General features: G+C 42.3%; 2 protein-coding genes across 2 annotated transcripts in view; both read left to right on the plus strand.

Annotated features, from left to right (window-relative positions):
* The first annotated feature begins 3,970 nt into the window (after positions 1-3,970).
* Positions 3,971-22,321, plus strand: part of LOC139477946 (structural maintenance of chromosomes protein 5-like) — a 243,022-nt gene continuing 224,671 nt past the window's right edge. Inside the window, exons 1-3 of the mRNA XM_071260398.1 lie at positions 3,971-4,272; positions 15,290-15,484; positions 15,708-15,804. Of these exons, the coding sequence (XP_071116499.1) occupies positions 4,127-4,272; positions 15,290-15,484; positions 15,708-15,804 (438 nt within the window). The 5' untranslated portion in view covers positions 3,971-4,126. The remainder of the gene's footprint in view (positions 4,273-15,289; positions 15,485-15,707; positions 15,805-22,321) is intronic.
* Positions 11,502-12,482, plus strand: LOC139464474 (uncharacterized). The gene has a single exon (XM_071246004.1). It carries the CDS (start codon positions 11,502-11,504, stop codon positions 12,480-12,482), a length of 981 nt encoding a protein of 326 aa, XP_071102105.1.

Raw genomic sequence — 22,321 nt, forward strand, 5'->3', positions numbered from 1 at the left:
TCAGCAGAAGAAACGTATTTCTTCTGCTGATAATAATTATTTTGTGGTGTGTACTAACTACTGTTTTTTTTTTGTTTTCCATGCAAAACCTCTTTAACGGAACAGCCAATATCCTTAAACCTCAAATCAGGATGTGGAACTATCCCAAAGCCTCCTACATCACCCCAAAACTATCAGTACAGAGTGCCAAGACAAGCCAGCTCCTCATCCAGATTCCCTGATGACAGCAGAAAGAACATTTACATCATGTTTCCTTATACCAAAGAGACTATAATATTTGTTATTCACTATACTACCAGGTTAACTTAATACATTGTCCATCTATAAAAAGGCATAATTATTTTATTTTACACGTTTATGGTCAAAACTTTTTCAGATGGAGGGGAAGTTATCATGATATAACACTTATACTGAGTTTTCCTATAATTATTAGATCCACATCAAGTGCTTTTATGAGTTATCATGGTGTAATATCTATACATCATTTCATATAATTATAGTTTAGCTAGTAATACTTATCATCAGGTAAAATGCATATATAAAATATCAGTAGTTTCAGTTATAGCTTTTTAGATAGATGCTAGCCTCCTAGACATACTATTCAATAAGACAAGGGTAATGTCTACATAGTTTAATAGATTTGAAGCTTTTAGATAAATGCTAGCCTAAGGTATCAAGATCCCATCTCCCAGACAAAAGATATGTCTACATAGTTTTATAGATTACCTTGAACTATTTTATTTAAGTAAATCTGTCATCACCTATATTAGAATAACATTCAGCAATTACTTCAATTTAGACTCATTAAGGATTAGCCCCCATACAAGCTCGTTTATAGTGCATTAAGGATTAGCCCCAATACAAGCTCGTCTATAGTGACACCATAATCTCTTTCAAAGCACCCAGTAAATATGTCAACAAGATTTAGTGCCAGTCCAAAAGGATTAACAGGATTAAGTATTCCCCTCTGTCTAGCCATTCATTAACCATAAGGCACAGTGTATCAACCAATCATATTCCATTTTATTGTTCTAATATTTTTTTAAATACATACAGAAACCAAATGTTAGGGAGAAGGGGTTTGACTCTCATACCAAGCAGACCTCTCTCTCACAGACCAGAGGGTTGTACGGACTCTCTGTGGTACCCTCAGCTATTTTCTAAGATATTGTAAATTGTTAATTGTTCTTGTAAATAAAATTGTGATTAGTCTCCTGTGACTCCGGCTCTTCGCTGACTAATTCCCCAAGAAAACCAGCACGCCATTTGGAAGGTTTTGTTCATCCGAACATACCATAATAATTGCATGATAATCTGACGCTGGAGATGTTTTACTGTTGAGATGTTTCCATGAAACACACTCTTGAAGAACAAACTCGGGAAATAATGCCTTACTGCTGAGATGTTTTCATCAGACACACTCGAGACAAACAAGCTTGGAAAATTTAACTGAGAGATAAAGCCTTACTGTTTAAATCTTTCCATAAGATACACTCGTGAAAAACTAACTCGGAATATAAAACCTTACTTTTCAAATGTTTCCATAAGAGGCTTGCCTGACAAACTGACTCGGAAAATGACACCTTACTGTTGAGATGTTTCCGTAAGAGACAGGAAGGAACGATGTACTGTTCATTCACACTCAAACCATTGGACAGTGACAAATAACATGCTGACATTAATGGTACTGAAAAAAACAAGCCATTGGTTTGATACATCAAGAAGCCGCACATGACTAGGCTGCAAAGAGTTTAGGCTGTAGTGGAATGACTGTCCACAGGCTGATGGTCCATAAAAGGCACACTGGATGGGCAGGAGACGGGCCATACTTCATCATTGATGTCATTGGTGAGACGCCACTACTAACCATGCAATATCCCTTAACGTCGTGGAGCTTTTGTCCCCAAAGCATTTTAAAAATATTGAAAGTCCAAGTACTCACTAGAATGCATTTCTCCAATCACAAAGATCAGTTTTTGAGAACACACTCGCTTACATCATCACAAAATAGAAACATGTGACACCAGACTTATCAGTCTCCCTTTTCATAGGCAAAACACCCCCATTAGGAAAGAATGTTCCAGACAGGTGCAAGAAATGTTTGAAGCAAATATAATTCAACCCACTTCTTCTGAATGGCACTCTCCCATTGTCATGGTTGAAAAACGTGATAGCTCTTTCGGCTTTGCCTTAGATTAGAAACGCCTCAATGCAGTTACCAAACCTATATTTTCCCCTCTTCCACCTCTGCCAATATTTTTAGTGTGCTTGATTGTGCAAGTGGCTTTCAGCAATACCATTCCATCCAGATGCAAAACACAAGATGGCCTAAATTACACCCGATGCTGTTTTAGGATGGAATCGCCTCCCTTTGACCTAAAAAAAGCTCTAATCGCATTTCTGCAAACCTTTTCAGAGGCAATAAGGAAATGTATTGGCGTCACTTACTAATATATATAGATGACATAATATTTTCTTAAACGTCTTTGGAACATTTGTGTCACCTCAAGGCAGTATTCCGAAAGATAAAAGAAGCAGGACTCACTCTAAAACCAAGCAAATGTAAAATTGTGACAAAACAAGTCACCTACTTAGAGCATACCTTCATCAAAGATAGCATTCATGTCGATCCTTCAAAAATAGATTTAGTGACATAGATCCCAACCTCTTATAATGTCCTTGACGTGCGTCATTTCTTAGATTTGGCTTCGTATTATCACAAATTTGTAGCAAACATTTCTGGCATTGCCTCCCCATGTCTCCTCATTAATATACATGAACAGTTTTTGGATCACTGTAGATGAATCCTAGTTTAGCGTTAAGTGAGTGTTTTTTGAAGGTTGTATACAAAATACATGTACTAATGTTAGGCAGATGTTGGATTACACAGTATACTGTATTTTGAAAAGGCCCTTAAGCGGTGACAAAGCTTAACGCAACATGTTTATAGACAATGTGTACATTATACATTATAAATACATGTATATAATATGTGTGTGACGTGAGACGGTGAGTGCACAAGGAATGACGTAATACATTGTGCACCTCAGCATGCAGTTATCATATACACGGCGAAACAAGCCGATTAAACTCGGAATGTTTTACAAATTGAAGCGCCATCTGGCGTTCTTTATTGTCAACGTCCTTTCGTGCTCACTGACGTTCTTTATTGAAAACGTCCTTTCGTGCTCACTGACGTTCTTTCGTACACATTGTTCTTTCTTTTCTTATGAAGTCTTTTCGTAACATTTGACTATTAATATTGCGTACTTTTGACATTTATTTCAACTTTGTATGTTTAAACGGCGTCTGTTTGTTTTGTATTTTGACCCCTATCAGTAACATTTTTAGTTCTTTTTTTCGTAATATTTGACCATAATTGCGTACTTTTGTCCTTTTTTTCAACATTTTTTTTTTTGACCGAATGGCCGCTCATACTATGAGTTCAAGAGGGACCAAGAGAGCATCGAAGATGACATATATATAAGTCTTTCAACTGCAACCTCAAAGTAAAATGTTGATAGAATTTATAATATGTTTGTGGATGATCACCACGCATTACATGGCCAACACAGTCGGCATCTTTCATGAGAGAGTTCGAAACATTATGGGAATTAACTGGGCAAAGCAAAGGTTTCAGCAAAGGATTCCAAGGCTTCTGACTAAGGGACTGATCATGCAGAATCGCTCCACGTTCATCATTTCTCTTGCATGAGATCTTTCATCGTTTTGGATCATACCCAGCTGATAAGTTTTTATGAGATCATTTCGTACTGACATGGAATTTGATGAATCACGTGTAAATTCGCGCACAATGGTGACGTATAAATTTACACATTACATAGGTTTGTTTTCAGTTATGGCCGTTTTTGACTATTGCCGTTTTCGGTGGATGCGCGAAGCAACAGTGGAACCAGTTTACATGTCCTGTTCACAGTGGCGCTGCGATACGGGATTTATATGCACCTACATTTCATAGATAACAGTGATAAACTACTTTATATCTTCTCTTTTTACTTTACGAGAAGCATGAAATCCATTTCAGAAAAAAAACATCAAAAGGCCACAATTCTCGGTCACTTGAGATCCTTTTGACGAGAGGATTGTCTATCGCGCGAATGCAAAGATGAATTCGAGTAAGAAGCGACATTTGATGGAAGAAGATAACGAAAATAACGTCAATATATCCAACACAACTGGTAAAAAAACAGTAAAGAAAGATTTGGGATACGTAGAAGGATCCATCGTGCGCATCAAATTAGAAAATATATTGTAAGTCGAAGACAACAATTTGACAGAATGCAGGTTTTGCATTGCAGCCTTAGATCTTGATAAAAGTGATGTAGTATGCTGTGTAGGCTTGGTTATAATGGTAATTTCTTCTTCTTCGGTGTTCTTCTCGCAAGCAACATTTCATATGACGAAATATTAATGTTTTGCAAGGTTTTTATGTGTAGCGGACATGCTGGCAGTGTATTAGCAGTAGGCCTATAGGACACTTCCCGACAATAGGGTCTAACCCACACTGACATTTCCCCAAATATACTTTTCCCCACATTCCCACATTGAATGTTTGAACAGTATATCTATATTTTGACAAACTATAACAATATGAATATTAAACTTACACTCACATGTAAAGTTCACTAAAATGTCACCAGCTGGAAATTGCCACAGCTAAACACGGCTCTGATCTATGAAAAAGACATTGGTAAGACTTCTGCCCGTACTCCACCCCTCACCCTACCCCACCCGTCACCCCAAATAAATGAATAAATACATGATTAATAGGATTGAGTGGCAATGCATACTTATGTGGCCGATGTAGTTATTTGTATATATTTGTTTTAATTTCATTTTAGGTTTTACGTATATTTATCATATATAACTAGTTGTCCGTTTCAGTCAGCTATAACAAAGTGTATCTGACCTGTCTTACCTACTAACTGCCCTATGGCCAGAAGCTTCATTTGCTGATTGGCCAAGCTAACACCTATTGTTAAACTGCATGCTTTGATTACACTGCATACTCTCTCAGCACATAAACTGACAGAACTGCTCAGAACAGCAAAGTGTAAAGAGACAATATTAAATCAGATAATCTATGGTGTTGCCATACGTGTGGCAGCTGGGACCCACACCCTTGTATCACTCACAGGGGTGTATGATATATAGATCCTTATCACACTCAACGCATCGCAATAAAGACCTCAACCCCGTAGTATGTGTTTGTTCGCTCTAAAAAGACATACACTAAACTGCTACAAAATGGAGCCCCCAGTGAGGATCTTGCAGAAGGATGCTTGTGTGAGCCACTACGTGGGATGTGCACCCATTCATTCTTGGAGGGTCTGGGTCTGTCAGTTCGTCCACTCATCATGTGCTCTACGGTATTTGGGAGTTACTTGTGTAATGGCTTGATGATCAGTCATGACCATGTGTCATATGCTGTATTGCATACTGTGACAGTTTTTCTACATAAACTGAATTCTAAAGACATTTGAAGTTTGATAAATTCTGATTAATTATGTATTACTCATATCTTTATGATGTAATTTTTCATCTTTGACTTGTTTGATTTTTGTCAAAGATCTATTGCTATATTAACACAGCATTTAAAGCTAATGATAAGCTGTGTTACTGATTTGATATCAGTCATGTAGGACATGTACATTGTTCTCTCTGTTATACTTTCAATATATTAGGCCTTGAGTGTAAATATTTTCTTGCTTGCGTCATACATGTAGTTGTAATATATTTTGCTCCAGCCATGTTGGTACCAACTTCTTCAACTCTTGTGTAATTTAGCTTTAGTAGTTGTGTATTGTTATTGCATATTTTTATATTTTCTCGCCAGATATATTAGCTATCATGTAGTCTTTGACAGTTATTTATTTTATCTTATTCCTTGGTGATCACCATTAGTTATCCTTAGCGTTTCAAATCCGGATTACCCCTTTTATGTTTCTAGGTTTGTCAGCACCATGTCCCTGTCTCAATGGGTTCCACCAAAGTGGTAACTGTCTGAGACCTGCATCACTTGTGGTTATTCCCCCACATTAAGCTGATACGCTGTGATATAACTTGAATACTGTTAATAACGGCGTTGAACCCAAGTCAGTCACTCTTTAGTTACTCTTAGTTACTCTTTAGTTACTCTAAGTTACTCTTAGTTATTTTAGTTTTCTTAGTTCATGTGTTCATTGCTGTTTGTGTATCACTGTAAGTACATCTACATACCCTGAGTATTGTAATACTGCATTAGTTTAGTGAGTTCCCAGTTATCATAATGTGAGTATGAGCGTGTGATTTATTGCTTTCATTTTTCTGTTAAATAAACCTTTAAATAATAAAGCATAAATAGGTATTTATTAAAATGTAATCATGTAAGTGTTCATGTTCTGACAGCCTGACAACAGACTCAGTGAGCACTACTTCACTGCACTGTTACTAACACATTCCCTATACCTATGTCGTATTGTGTTGCCTTGAATTTCTGTTTTGTTTCTACATTTAGCCAAATTGAATTAGTACTATTTGGTAAGTAAGTCTCACTTGTCAGTTATCCAACTGCAACCGTTTTCTTTCCACGTGTATTGTTATTACCCATAATAACAACTGCATTTATCTCGCCCTAGCTAAATCTTCTTTTGGGTATTTTCTTCTTCTTTTTTCTTCACTTCATGTAGTTTTTCTTCTTCTTTTTTGGCATTACCTATCTGATACACATTGCCAAATTTAGTTACATCACGTGGTCATAACTACATGAGTCATCATGTGACTATAGTTTATACCGTTTTGTTCGTTTAATGGTTTACACATCAGACTTGTGTTATCTTTCACACGATTTGACGGTTTACACATTTGACTTGTCTTCTTTCATACGATCCATTCATTTGTTTTTGTGTATATGATATACTCATGGTCTTCCCGGAGCACTCTCACTGATTTCTTTCTTCAACTATGGAACTCGAAGAGGAAGAATTGAAGAGCCTACTTGCAGTCTTTGCCAAGATGGGGATGTCTCCTAAGGTTGACACCCCAGAGGACCTTAAGACTTGGATTTCAGGTGTCGCACAACAGGAAGGTCCACTTGTGTTAGAGTCTGGAGCGGCTGCACAGACTGATTTCAAGCCTAATACCATGTCAGGGACTGGTATACCACAGCCTCCTGTCACCACTTATCATCATTTCCCTAAGTTACCTTTATTTAGCGGCTAATCAGGCAAGGATACTCCATATGACCTATGGAGATACGAGGTTGATTGTATCCTACAGTCGGGAACACATACACCTGATATTATTTTGCAGGCTATCCGGAAGTCATTGAAGGGTGAAGCTGCTTTGATTGCCATGAAGCTTGGTCACACAGCTCATATTGATGAACTTCTGGCAAAGATTAGTTCTGCTTTTGGGACACTTAGGAGGCGAGAGACTCTAGGCGAGAGGCTTAGAGTTCTACGGTGCCACTCAAGGGGAGAATGAAGACGTCTCTGCATGGGGTTGCCGACTGGAGAATCTCATTTATCAGATTTCTTCACAGCGTTCACTCAGTTTGAGTGAACAGGACGATATGTTGAGGAGCAAGATGTGGGATGGACTTAAGCCTGCTTTGAAGAGTTTAGCTGAAGAGTTTAGCTGCCCACAAATATGATGTCATCACTCATTTTGATGAGCTCCGTTTGTGCTTGAGGGAGATCGAGTTTGACCTGGACCGTGGAAAGTCAGATGTGCTGAAGAACAAGAAGTCTGCGACTGTGAAGATGGCTTCTGCCTCTGAATCTTCTGCACCTGCTACGAGGAAGGAAGTGTTAGACTTGCAGGCCATGATGAAAGAGATCAAGACAGAGTTAGCAGAGTTGAAGGAACATCATCAACAATCAGCACAGGTGTTCCAGCAATACCGTTCTCCCAGTGCTCAAGGATCTTGGAACTCTTGGAAGGGGAGTAAACAGACTGGTCCTTATGACACTCAGACATCAGGTGGTTTCAATCAGCCAGGATACTCTACCCAGAAACCATACCCATCTCAACAAGTGCCTTTACGTCAACACCCTCTACCACCACAGCCTGCACCTGTACCTCCTTCTATGCCACAAGAATACCGAAGACATGGACAGGACTCCAGCCATCGAGAGCCTCCTACATGCTTCAGATGTGGATGTCCTGGACATATTGCTATAGGCTGCCGTGTTCGACTGGACCACTTAAGGCATCCTTTAAACTTGGACAGGCCTATGGGAAGGGGTCACCCCTAGGCTCATTCAGACACCCCACATCAAGTAAGGTACCGGATGAGTTAATAGGTCATGCAAATGAGGTCAACATAGAAATTGAAGGTGTGCCTGTCAATGCTTTGCTTGACACTGGGGCCACTGTTTCAATTATTTCTGAATCTTTTTACAGGGAACATTTGCATACTATTCCTATTGAACCTCTCTGTGGTATCTTAGACCTTGAGTGTGCTGGAGGAAAACAACTTCCTTATCTTGGATATGTGAGAGTAGGTGTGTCCATTACAGGAGGAGGGGTCAATGACGAGGATCCTGTATCTTGTTTACTACTGGTAGTCCCTGATACAAGATACAATTCAAGAGTTCCAGCCCTTCTTGGAACTAATGTGTTGAGCTGTTTGCTTGAGGACTGCAGGACCCTCCATGGACAAAGGTTTCTCCAGAAAGCCGCCTTACACACTCCTTGGTATCTGGCTTACAGGACCATAGTGTTGTGTGATAAGGAACTTGCAAGGAATGGAAGTTGTCTTGGCTTGGTAAAGAGTACAGAGGACAAGAGTTTGATCATCCCTCCTAACAGTAACATTAAGATTAAAGGACGGGTTACCAAGGGAATGACATCCCCAGCAGTGTGTGCTCTGTTACAGCCAACAGCACATGCTTCATTACCATATGACCTTGACATTGCCCCTACCCTCATCACTTATGACAGCTCAAGGCGAGACACAGTTGATGTTCACATCTCCAACATAACAATGCGGACAGTTGTCATTCCTCCTAGAGCATTGTTGTGTGAAGTACAGCCTGTGACTATACAGAAGCCTCCCACTGGTCAACCTGTTGAACCAGAGGATCTTATGGATCAAGTGGAGATTGACAAGACAGATCTGACTAGACTGCAGTTAGGACAAGGACTTGATGTCATTATGCGTTTTGCTGACATATTCTCCAAGCATGATGAGGATATTGGACACAGTAGCATGGTGCATCACAGGATTGATTTAGTTGATGACACTCCATTCAAACAGCGACACAGAAGAATACCACATCCATGTATGATGAAGTCCGGAACCATCTACAAATTCTTTTGTCAGCTGGAATTATCAGGAAGTCTCACAGTCATTGGGCGTCTAATGTAGTCTTAGTTCGCAAAGGCAATGGACAGCTGAGGATCTGTATAGATTATCGCGAACTTAACAATCGGACCATAAAGGACTCATATGCTCTGCCGCGGATTGAGGAATTATTAGACTGTTTGGGAGGTAATAAATTCTTCTCCGCCTTGGACATGAAGAGCGGATATCATCAAGTTGAGGTCGAAGAAGACCATAAACAATGGACAGCTTTCACTGTAGGACCTCTTGGATTTTTTTAATATAATCGGATGCCATTTGGACTCTCAAATGCTCCAGCAACATATCAACGCCTTATGGAGCAGTGCCTGGAAGGTCTACATCTTAATATATGTCTCATATATCTTGATGACCTGATAATATTTTCCAGAACCTATGAAGAGCATGTTGAGAGACTACAGCTTGTGTTTCGGAGACTTCAGGAATGTGGCTTAAAAATTGCAGCAAAGAAGTGTAAATTCTTCAAGAGGAAAGTCAGATATGTTGGATATATCGTCTCAGAACACGGAATGGAAGCTGATCCAGAGAAACTTGACAAAGTCAAGAACTGGCCTAGACCTACCACACCAGAAGAAGTCAGAAAATTTCTTGGGTTTGCCGGCTACTACCGGAAGTTAATTAAGGATTTTTCCAAGATAGCGAAACCTTTATCAGAACTGATGCCCAAGTCTGCTTCAAAGAAACCACGACGACAACCCACAGATGTCAACTGGATATGGGATGAAGATCAGGAGAATGCCTTCACTGAACTGAAGAATCGTCTCTCCACCCCACCAGTACTTGGATACGCTGACTACTCAGAGCCATTTGAACTACACACAGATGCCAGTGGTCATGGATTGGGTGCAGTGCTGTATCAACATCAGGAAGGGAAGTCACGGGTCATTGCCTAAGCAAGTAGAGGACTAAGCCGATCTGAGAGAAACTACTCAGCACACAAGCTTGAATTCTTGTGCCTGAAGTGGGCTATCTCGGAGAAGTTCCATGACTACTTGTATGGACATGACTTTTTGGTCGTCACTGACAACAACCCTTTGACCTATGTGTTAACAAGTGCTCGACTGGATGCAACTGGACATCGATGGCTAGCGTCTCTATCCAGTTATAACTTTAGCCTCAAGTATCGACCTGGAAAAGCAAATACTGATGCTGATGCTCTGTCATGTCTTCCAGAGAACACAGATGAAATGGAACAGATTTCAATGGATTCTGTTGAAGCCATTTGTAATGCTGTACATATCACCAACTTAGTGGAAAGTTTGTGTCTATCCGCTGATGTTGTTGATCATGAAGATCTGGATTTGACGGGTGACAGATGTGACCAGAATGCCAGGGATTGGAGACACACACAAGCTAAAGACCAATTACTTGTGGAGATCATAGACCACTTGCGTAATGGGACGAGACCAGACAGAACTCAGTTTCTACGGGACCAAGAGATGACTACACTGCTTAAAAGCTACAAACAGTTCAAGCTCAAAAGAGGAGTTTTATACAGAGTCACCAATGTCAATGGAGTTGACCATGACCAGTTGGTTCTTCCATCTAGATGTCGCACTGCGGCTATGAGGAGTTTACATGACAACGTTGGACTTCCTGGCAGAGACAGGACAATGTCACTATTGAGAGATAGATTCTACTGGCCAGGAATGTCTCGTGATGTTGAAACTCACCTGCATAATTGCGAGAGATGTTTGAAGAGAAAAACACCAACCAACATCAGAGCCCCATTGATAAGTATTGAGACAACAGAACCTTTGGAACTTGTTTGCATGGATTTTCTTACCCTAGAACCATCAAAAGGAGGAGTAGAACATACCCAACCAAGAACATGACTGCTAAGACAACAGCTGAGACTTTCTTTTCGAACTTCATAGTTCGTTACGGTCTACCAAAGAGAATTCACTCGGATCAGGGAGCCAACTTTTGCAGCAAGAACATCGACAAGTCCCGCACAACACCTTACCATCCAATGGGCAATGGGATGTGTGAGCGATTTAATCGTACCCTATGCGACATGCTTGGCACTCTTGATCAGGACAGGAAGAAGAATTGGAAGGCTCATGTTGGACCACTCGTCCATGCCTACAACTGTACCCGCCACGAATCAACATCAACAGCGCCATTCTATTTGATGTTCGGGAGACACCCTAGACTACCTGTGGATTTAGCTTTTGGCTTGGACATAGAGACTCAAGGTACCAAGTCCACCACCGAGTACACCAAGTCATTGAAAGATCGCCTCAGACAAGCCTATGAGCTAGCTACTACAGCAGCAATGAAATCACAATCCAAGCAGAAGATTGGCTATGATCACAGAGCCAGAGCATCCATGTTAGAGCCAGGAGACCGGGTCTTAGTGAAGATCGTTGCCTTTGAAGGTAGGCATAAGTTAGCTGACAAGTCGGAGGAAGATGTTTATGTCGTGCTACGCCGACCCAACCCATCCATACCAGTCTTTGAAGTTGGTAAGGAAAATGGTGAGGGGCTGAAGAGAATTTTGCATCGTAACCTCCTGCTGCCAGTTGGTTCTATGCCTAGCCTTGGTGTGCCAATACCCAAACCAAGACGACAGAGGACACTGCCAGTAGCACCAGTTGCTAGGACAACAGAAAGCAACGACGATGTTTCATCGGATGAGGATACTGTTGTTGAGTATGCCCACCCTCCACAAGCTTCAGTGTCCACTGATACACCAGTGGATGGGCCAACTGAAGAGGAACTATCAGAGACTGTATCTGAAGGAGATGGAACTCCTATTGCAGAGGGGGAGGAAGAGCCAACTGAGGATGCTGTTCAGCATGTTGAGCAGATTCATGAAGAAGATGGCGCTACTGGGACAGATCATGATGATGACAATGACAATGAAGAAAGAGAGCAACAGCCAACTCCAGAGATAACCACTCCTGTTCCACGTCCACGGCAGTCTACTCGGACCCGGACACAGCCGAAGTGGATGAAGAGTGGAGAGTTTGCTCTCTCTGCAGTTGCAGATCGGGACTGGCGTACACGAGCCAACCATCTCAGCTCACTTCAAGCTGACGGATTGTTCCGAGAACAGCAGCACAGACTTTCTGATGCCATCTTGGATCTTGTCACTGGCAAGGTAAAGTGACGTGGACGTCATTTTTCGATGGAGGGAAGTATGTGGTCGATGTAGTTTTTTGTATATATTTGTTTTAATTTCATTTTGGGTTTTACGTATATTTATCATATATAACTAGTTGTCCGTTTCAGTCAGCTTTAACAAAGTGTATCTGACCTGTCTTGCCTACTAACTGCCCCATGGCCAGAAGCTTCATTTGCTGATTGGCCAAGCTAACACCTATTGTTAAACTGCATGCTTTGATTACACTGCATACTCTCTCAGCACATAAACTGACAGAACTGCTCAGACCAGCAAAGTGAAAGAGACAATATTAAATCAGATAATCTATGGTGTTGCCATACGTGTGGCAGCTGGGACCCACACCCTTGTATCACTCACAGGGGTGTCTGATATATAGATCCTTATCACACTCAACGCATCGCAAGAAAGACCTCAACCCCGTAGTATGTGTTTGTTCGCTCTAAAAAGACATACACTAAACTGCTACACATACATAACTTTTGGAGGGGGATAAGATAAGGGGGAAGTCTTTCCGAGACATCTTACCGAGGCAAGGGAGATAAATGACTCTAAAAGTCCAGTTTCCACCCTTGCAAAACTAGGCTGAAAATTCTGGGCTCGATCATTGCGCCACCAGTGAATATTATGTGTAGTGTCCTTTCTATGTCCCTGCTACTGACCAATCAGATTCCACCTCTCATATCACTTGCATTTGCTTCAAACAAAATGGCGGCACCCAGTCAAGATGATCTGATCGATAATAAAGATCTATATTGTAATAACAGGTCTTACTTCGCGAAGTGTGTCAAAATCACATAAGCACGTTGATTAAAAACATGAAAGGATTTGGAAAAGATCTGTTGACAATAAGTTGCTGGTACACATGCTTTGCAAATCCTGCAATCGACCAAAATCTGCATGGCAGTTTACGAACCATTGGTCGAACTCCTTACGAGATTTTGATTTGACTATACATAGACTCGTTCGTCCAGCTAAAATATAACTCCATAAATCTGTCCTAGTTCGGCAGTGATTAAAACTGGACTTTCATAGAATGCAGGAGCTGGTTGAATGACTTTCTTCTACCTGAAAGGATTACCCACAGAGAAATAGTAAAAAATCCTAAAGATATCCTATATACATGATGTTAAGTATTCACTTCCCATTTCTTTTGATAACAAACTTACATTTGCTATCCCCAAGCACCAGTACTCAGTATGCTCATTGAGCAATTGTCAGAATCAGAATGAGAGCTTGTCTACATGGGCACACCCAGTGTATGTTAGAAAGCGAAACAACACTCAAGTGGAAAGTATTGAATTTTTAATTATGGATCGGCTTTTTCTTCACGGATCCAAATTTGCTTATGGACTATAATTTTGACTTGTGTTCGACGCTATTCTAGCTAGGCTGTGGGAAGCGACACCTGTTGAGTCTGCATCCTTGCTATAGCAAATGAATGAAAACGAAATGCAAATATCGTACAAATGACAAAAAATTTATGAAAATATTAGGCAGTTACCTTGTTCGAAAAATGTATCCGTCAATATCCAAATAAAATAACAATATCACATACCGCTGAAGCTGTACATAGACGCGTGTCTTTGTAAGAATACAATATTTTATAATATAAATAGCATTTTGGGATATTATAACCTGTCTTCATCTTTTAACTGTGAAACATAATTAATAGGTGTCATATGTCTTACTTGTCAGCTGGGATAGCACAAGTGATAACTGTGTTCATGATGTCCATGACTCTTTTAAAAAAAGCTTTTTATTGGTTAATCCTTAGAACAAAGTATGTTGTTTTTACATATTCGCTTCATGTCCAGATATAGGTGTATTCCGTCTGCTTTAGTAAACCTAGGTATATAGGTGTATTCCTTTTACTTTAGTAAACCTACATATAGAAGCACTAATTTCTGACAAATTCACAAGGCAAGAAAACAGTGAGTAATCAATCAACGTATTATCAGTTAACCTTTGATCAATTTGTTCAACTGACCATTTCTCTCTTGCTCCGCTGCCATGTAATACATTCACAACATGAGACCCAGGACAGGGGATTGCTTTCAGGTTTTGGCGTAATTTGACTGCTGCTGTTGATTCTTCCTATTGTCTACTGTATTTAGATTATTGATATTAGATAATATTCTTCCACTGACGTCTTCCAAATAGGAATACTTTGGGCATGTGTCAAAAATAATTCTAAAGTGAGTGAGTGAGTATGGTTTTACGCCGCTTTTAGCAATATTCCAGCAATATCACGGCGGGGGACGCCAGAAATGGGCTTTACACATTGTACCCATGTCGGGAATCGAACCAGGGTTTTCGGCGTGACGAGCAAACGCTTTAACCACTAGGCTACCCGGCCGCCCCTAATTATAAAGGTCAAGGCCACATGATAGATAAATGTCACCAGAATGACACTTATGGTTACTCTTTCTCCAATAGTTTTTATGCATTATCATTCAATTTCATATGTACCTTCTTTAGGATGGGGCATTTCTTTGAAAAGATTTTGGTCAAGTAAGTAAAAGATCAAGGTCAGCATTCAGCATGTAAAACATGGTTGTATCGTTATTTGGAGGCATAATTAATGCCTAACAAAGACTTAAAACTCTGTCTAAGCTTGCATCAGACATGACCGTCAATAAATGCCAGTCTTGACAGTGCCAAACTAGTCAATACCTTGTCAATTTGGGGTGAAGTATGGATGTTGAGTTGGCACGAAAGTGACGGTTTAACATGTACATGTTCAAATGATCTGGTGTACAAACTATGCAGATGGTTAATTTTGTTTTTTTCAGGACTTATGACTCTGTTGAATTCAACACTGGGCCTTTCTTGAATGTTATCATTGGCCCCAATGGTACTGGGAAGTCAACTATTGTGTGTGCAATATGCCTTGGTCTAGCTGGGAAGACGGCATGGCTAGGCAGAGCCAGTCAGCCAGCAGACTTCATCAAGTATGGGCATGAAAGAGGAAAGATAGAGCTTGAATTGTGAGTATAGTGAAGCTAATAGTGGAATAATTTTTCTGTTATCAATGAGATGTTATTATCAAATGATAAAGAGTTATACTTTGGGTATATGACTATAATATGAGTACATGATTTTTTGAAAATATGAACGTTCTCTGTTTTTATCCATTACAGATGATCATTGTGGCACTGATAATGCCATTTTTAGTAGAACTAGCCATGCTGATAGATTTGTATCTTGCAGGTACAATCCAAAGGGTGAAAACCATATCATCCAGCGAGAGATTCACAAGGATAAGTCACTATGGACAGTGAACGGGCGCAAAGCTAACATAAAGAGTGTACGTAAAAAGCATTATTTTGAAACTTATCCTATCCCACACTATACATATCTTCTTTCTTCTTCAATCCTATGTGGAAATGTGCTTGAACCCCGTTTTCAGCTTCTAAATAAAAAACATTGGCCCGAACACCCCTAGCATCTACAAGGTTACAACCCCAGTTGGTCAATAACGTGCCTCTCGTGCGCGGTAACCTTCCATGCTTGACATGTGACTCTCCACCAACTCATTCTCTTTCTAATCGCCACCTTGTGTGGACATATTGCTTGGACCAAGTGAATACTTTTTGTTATCCCCCCGACATATAATGAAAGGGGGATATAGCCATCAGTATGTCCGTCTGTCCTTCCGTCTGTAATCATTGTTTGTCCGGAGCATATTTCCTAAACCGTACAACCTAGCTTCCCAAAACTTGTTACACTTACCAATCAGACTCAGTAGTAGTGCTTTTTGCTATTAAGAGATTTTTAGAATTTTACATTTTTGTCGTTAACATGGAAATATGAACTTAGGAAGTTTGAGGGTAGTGCTCTTGTCGGGAGCATATTTGCTAAACCGTACAATCTAGCTTCCCAAAACTTGTTACACTTAACAATCAGGCTCAGTAGTAGTGCCTTTTGCTATTTAGAGATTTTTAGAATTTTATATTTCTGTCGTTTCCATGGAAATATGATGAACTTAGGAAATTTGAGGGTAGTGCTCTGGTGCCTGTGCTATTAACAGATTTTTTTTTTTTTTTTCTTTTTTCAATTTAAATTGAAAATTGATGAACTAAGGGTAATGTCCTCGTCTGGAGCATATCTTCTAAACCATGTGACAGAGATTCACCAAACTTTATGCACATATCAATCATGTTCATTAGTAGTGCAGTTTGTTATTTATAGTTTTTGATAACATTTGTTTCTAAGGTGTACTATTTACCGATATCATTTACTATATATGATGTGAGCTACATAACCTAGTACATTCTCTTTATGCCTTTGTGTCATGAGGCTGCTACAGAGCTATTCATATGCGAAGCTTGAAGTTATTGTTATTACAATTTCATGAGATCATCAGAAAGTGAGCTACATGAACCAATATTTAATAACCTTCATTATATTTCTGGTTTTGGCATGAAGGAAAAAGATTTCCTTGCCAATCTAAATACATTTGAAGGTACACACAGTTTACCGACATGCCACGTCGGGGGGATATGTCATCTTCGGATGACTCTTGTTTTTATTCTCCGTGAGGCTTTTTGCACTTGGAGACGGTTTCAACATGGAGGAAAAAGGATAAACTTTGTTCAACCAGTTCTAAATGCCAATCTGAATCTGAATATGATAAAGGCCATTCTTTAGGTGATTCTGCTTTCTGTATCTATATCCAGAAATGACGTAGATGGATACTCAATCTTAATCAAAAGATTCAAGGACATCATCGGCAAAGAAAACGAAAGTTACATCATCAGTTCAATCTGAAGTACTCTTGATACTCTCCGACAGTTTTCTTACTGACAGTGTCTCCTGTCCCGATCTCTCTGCTCACCCGTCTCCTCTCCGAGATGTTTGGTCTGTTCTCCTTAACGTTCCCGAATCAACCCTGCCTTCAAATTCGGCGAATGCTCCTAACACTCCTCTGTTCTAGATCCCATTCCTAGAATCTTCATGCTCGCTCAGGGGGCGGTGGGGTAGCCTAGTGGTTAAAGCGTTCACTCGTCACGCCGAAGACCCGGGTTCGATTCCCGACAAAGGTACAATGTGTGAAGCCCATTTCTGGTGTCCCCCGCCGTGATATTGCTGAATATTGCTAAAAGTGGCGTAAAACCAAACTCACTCACTCACTCATGCTCGTTCAATCGTGTGACAAAAGATAATTTGAATGCTCCTTTCAAGGACGCTCCCGAAGCCATACAGGATCAACGATCAGGGTCTAAGGATTCAAGGTCTATTTCGAATTCGGGTGACTGCTTGTCAGTTTGTTTCCCCTCCGGACACTTGACCTATCATAGAGATCAGTCACCGGTTGTGGATTACCATCACCAACATGGAATATACAGTCACTGGGAGTATCCTTGTTATGACACTTATACAACGTACTACCCGAGATACAGATACCCGTACCCTCCAGGATTTGCAGATTACGTATCTACAACACACCATGATTGGTCTTCGCTTCGTCATTCTTACAGAGACTATCTCCAAACTTCCCCACTTAGCAATCATCATTTAATACCAGATTTAGACCGGGCATGTCACCACTCCCGAAGTTGCTCTCGGTTGGCAGAAAAATCACCACTTCCGATTCCAGAAATACAATGAACACTTTTTATGACCAGACAGTGTAATTACATGATTAATTTGTGTACTTCAGTACTGATTTGTTGACATGGTATTTCCGGTCTTACATGCTCACTGTAATGACTTTGTGTTGGGGAAAAAAACACATCAAAACTTTTCAATCCTGTGTTTGAGGCGACCCCCCTTGAAAGCCCCCTAATTCTAGGTACCTAAAACTCACGTTATACACAGCAATATATGGAACACCATTGTCGGCTTCAGAGGGCCAAGTGTCAAGTAGGAGAAAGTGATTGTGAAAATGTACCTGAGAATATGCCAAATGACCAAGGTATTGTGCAATGTAATCAGAATGATGACACATTGAAGAAAGAGACAGGCGCTGCTAACTATATTCATCAATAAGTGAGAGATGAAAATCATTTTGAAGAAGATTGTGAAAGCAGATTGTTAGAATCAATGGAAATGCCAGATTTAAGCATATTAGGAAATGAAACAATCCAGATGAAAACTGTTCAACTGGTCAGGTACAATGACAAACAGTCTGGAACTATTCATCTTGCGCAAGTACTTGGTAGGGCAGGAAAGCTTCCAGGAAAATACAGAAACTGGTATTACTTAGAGTTTTGTGAGCGTCTGTTGACCTCTGCTGTGTTGACTTGCGTGGAGCAGAGGCACTGCAGGTTCTGAGGCCTATTATTTTTAAGGAATGGAAAGTTACAAGGATATTCCCCTACTTCAAACACATCCTTGCTTTTACACTTTGAGAAAATGTTCTCTTGTGGAAAATATTTGAAAAATAAACCAGATTTTTTACTTATCCTGCATTACTCCTTAATGCATATTACTGCTTGTTCTTGACAGAGAAAAGAGCTGTGTGAAGGTTTTTGCTTGAAGAAGTTGCTCCAACTAGCTGAGAGGCCAGCCAATCACGCAGCTCCAACATGACCAAAGGAAGTGACGTCACGGATCATCACATTACTCTTGTCACTTGATGAGAGAAGACCTGTTTTTCTTTGCTGTAACATAAAACTGATTCAAACCCTCACGTATTTGCTCTCTGAGTTAATGTTGTTTTGTCTTTGTGTTGTGCCTATGGTTTGTATTTTGTACATTTTATGTTTGATAAACATGTGCATAACATTATTAGACACTTACTGGCGTTTTCTCAAAAGAAAACCTAAGGCCATGTGTCTTGTTGCTCCAAGTAGCCATCTTGAATATTTTGCATAGCCGGCAGTAGCCAGCCTTCTAGATCGGATGACCACCCCCCGACCTCAACTGCTACCTTGATGTCGGACCCCATGGTTGTAGTCTCTACCCAGAGCACTTTGACAACCACGACAGCGTCCATCTTTACAGTGGTGACCACTGTGACGCCCGGTGTGGCGCTCACGTACCAGAGAGCGCCTATACTATCCTCCGAACAGACGCTCGGTCTCCCACAGGCGCCCCTGCCTACGGCACAGATGCCCCTGATAGACGCCTCCCTTCTCCAGTACATTCAGTACTTACAGGCCAGACAGCCGTCGATGCCAGCGCCTTGACAGACGACTCTACTAGTGCCTCCCATAGCGCCTCTGCAGACGCCTCCTCAAGCGTCCTTTCAGATGGCGCCTATCTGCACAGCGCCCTTACAGACGCCTCCGCCGCGTCGGCCGACCTCACAGATGCCTTCTACCTCTCGTCACTCCGCAGACGCGACTTTCCCAAGTACGTCTTGACGGAGGAGTGACAGCAGATCTTGTAGACATGGTGATAGATATAGGAGCCGCTCCCCAGTTAGCAGATGCTCCAGTGGCTATCGATCTGACTCCTTGGAGGGAGCCTTTATCCCTTGCTATGACGACACCCCTATGGACGGCGAATCCCACCTGGGTTTTGACCAAGTCGCAGACTGGCTGGCAGACAGATTGGTGACTATCACTCCCTCGCCTGGCCTAGAGGTCGATAACAAGACGGCCATCCATGTGGACCCCACCTCGATCCCTCCTGACCCACTGATCAGAGACACGATCTCAGCTCTGGATGAGGACTTCAGTAAACTGTCACTGGCCCCCACGTTATAGACAAGATGACTTCCCAATCCACTCTCTTCAAGTTTCGGACCACACTCACTCCCTAGATCAGGACATGCACCGCATGACACGATCGAACCCTCCACCTCAGTCCGAGTCTCCGACAGCAAACTGGGACCTCCCACCCCCAGCCGTCCAAGTTGTCCCCACCCCCATCGGTATGTGTCGTCACCCATAGTGGACACATACCACCCAACCCAACAGCAGCTACAGAGCCGAAACATCAGGGCGCTGCTAGACAAGAAATCCTTAGTGGTGGTACACGCCCCACCCATAACACCGGGCTTCTATTCACCTGTCTTCGTGGTCCCCATGAAGGACTTGGACAAACACAGGATGATCCACAGCCTCGCCGCTTTCAACAAACACTACCTGGCGTGTCCAACTTATTTCAGGATGACCACGTTCAGGCTACTGTGATCCCGGATCCAGGCACAGGAGGCGCACATAAGCCTGTATATCGAGGATGCCTACCTACATGTTCCTATTCATCCCAATGACCAGAAATTCCTCCGGTTGATCATGCAGCATGCAGGCACACCTGACTCCAGCTCCCCATCTACCACGCTCTCTGCGTCTAAGGCAAGTCCTCCTGGGCCTAGAACCCCAGCGCAGGACTTGACCTACAGAGGAAGGCTCCAACTGCGCCCAGTTCAGATGTTCCTGGCGCCCTACATCAGTCGCCCGGACCCCTCCATATCCATCATCATCCCGGATCATCTCAAGCAGCATCTCCGGTGTTGGACGGTGGAATCAAATGTCTTAGGCGGCGTCTCCTTGACAGGGCTTACGACCTCTCTACGCCTCTTCGTAGATGCATCCCTACAGGGATGGGGCGCCCACCTTGAGGGACAGGTTGTCTCGGGCCTGTGGTCCGCCGATCAGCGCCTATGGCACATCAACAACCTCGAACTGGAAGCGCTTATCTTGGCCATCACTCACTGGACGCAGGCCCTCAGACACGCCCAGCTCTCCATCTCGACGGACAACATCACTTTCATATGGCGCCTCCGGAACCAAGGAACGACTCTTTTGTCTTTGCTCCTTCAACAGACGTTCCGATTGTTCCACCTGGTGGATCATCTGGGGATCCAGTTCCAGGTCCACCAATCCCAGGCTGCCGAAACATCCTAGCGGATGCCCTATCTCTGCCAGGCAAAGTGGCTCCCACAGAGTGGAAACTTCATCCAGACGCCTTCGCTCTTGTTTGTCAAGACCATGGTCTCCCCAACATAGACCTAGTCGCCACCAGCCAGAACCACCAGATCCCGACCTACATATCTCTGGTGACGGATCCACTGGCTTGGGCAGTCGACGCTTTTAGCGTCCCCTGGGAGGGACTAAAACCGTGCGCTTTTCTGCCACCTGTACTCCTTCCCAAAGTCGTCCAGAAGATCAGATCGACACGAAACCTCGATCTGACTTTGGCCACGCCCTGGTGGCCAGCGAGGGCTTGGTCCATTGACCTCAGAAAGCTGTCCGACGTCAACCCACTGCCACACCCAGACTGGCCAATCTGATTGATCCACCCTCACAGCAGACAGCCACACCCAGGACCAGACAGGTTATGTCTTCACGTCTGGTCCATTTACAGAGAGCATTGAACGCCAAGGGCTACTCGGCCAGGGCTAGGGCCATCACGATGGCACATCGCCCAACCACCAGGAGCCTTTATGAAGACAAATGGCAATCCTTTGAGAGCTTTTGCAGGAGTAAGCACCTAGACCCCACATCTGCATCGCCTCAATTCCTGGCCAAGTTTATGGTCCATCTGCGACACAAGCGTAAGCTCAAGGGCAGTACCGCATGACCTACCTGGTGGCGCTCAACTCCGTCCTGGCAGTCCTGAAAGATAGATGCATGACGAAAATCCCGGAATTCCAGGCACTGCTCCGTTCATTCAGACTTGAAGACCAAACGGCGAAGTTCCATCCCCCAGCCTGGGACTTTAACATCATTCTCACCTCGCTGAGAGACGCGCCTTTCGAGTCACTCGTAACGTCGTCATTCTACAATCTAATGAAAAAACAGTCTTCCTGCTGGCGCTCGCCACAGCAGCCCGTGTCAGTGAGCTGCACGCCCAGACGTCACAGGCGTCTGTTTTGAGCAGGGAGCACACGGAGCCGTGCATCTGGGCCTGTGCTCGGACTTCATCACAAA

Source organism: Haliotis cracherodii, unplaced genomic scaffold (assembly GCF_022045235.1).
Source record: "Haliotis cracherodii isolate W230 unplaced genomic scaffold, xgHalCrac1.p SCAF_1, whole genome shotgun sequence".
In the NCBI taxonomy this organism is placed as follows: Eukaryota; Metazoa; Mollusca; class Gastropoda; order Lepetellida; family Haliotidae; genus Haliotis; species Haliotis cracherodii.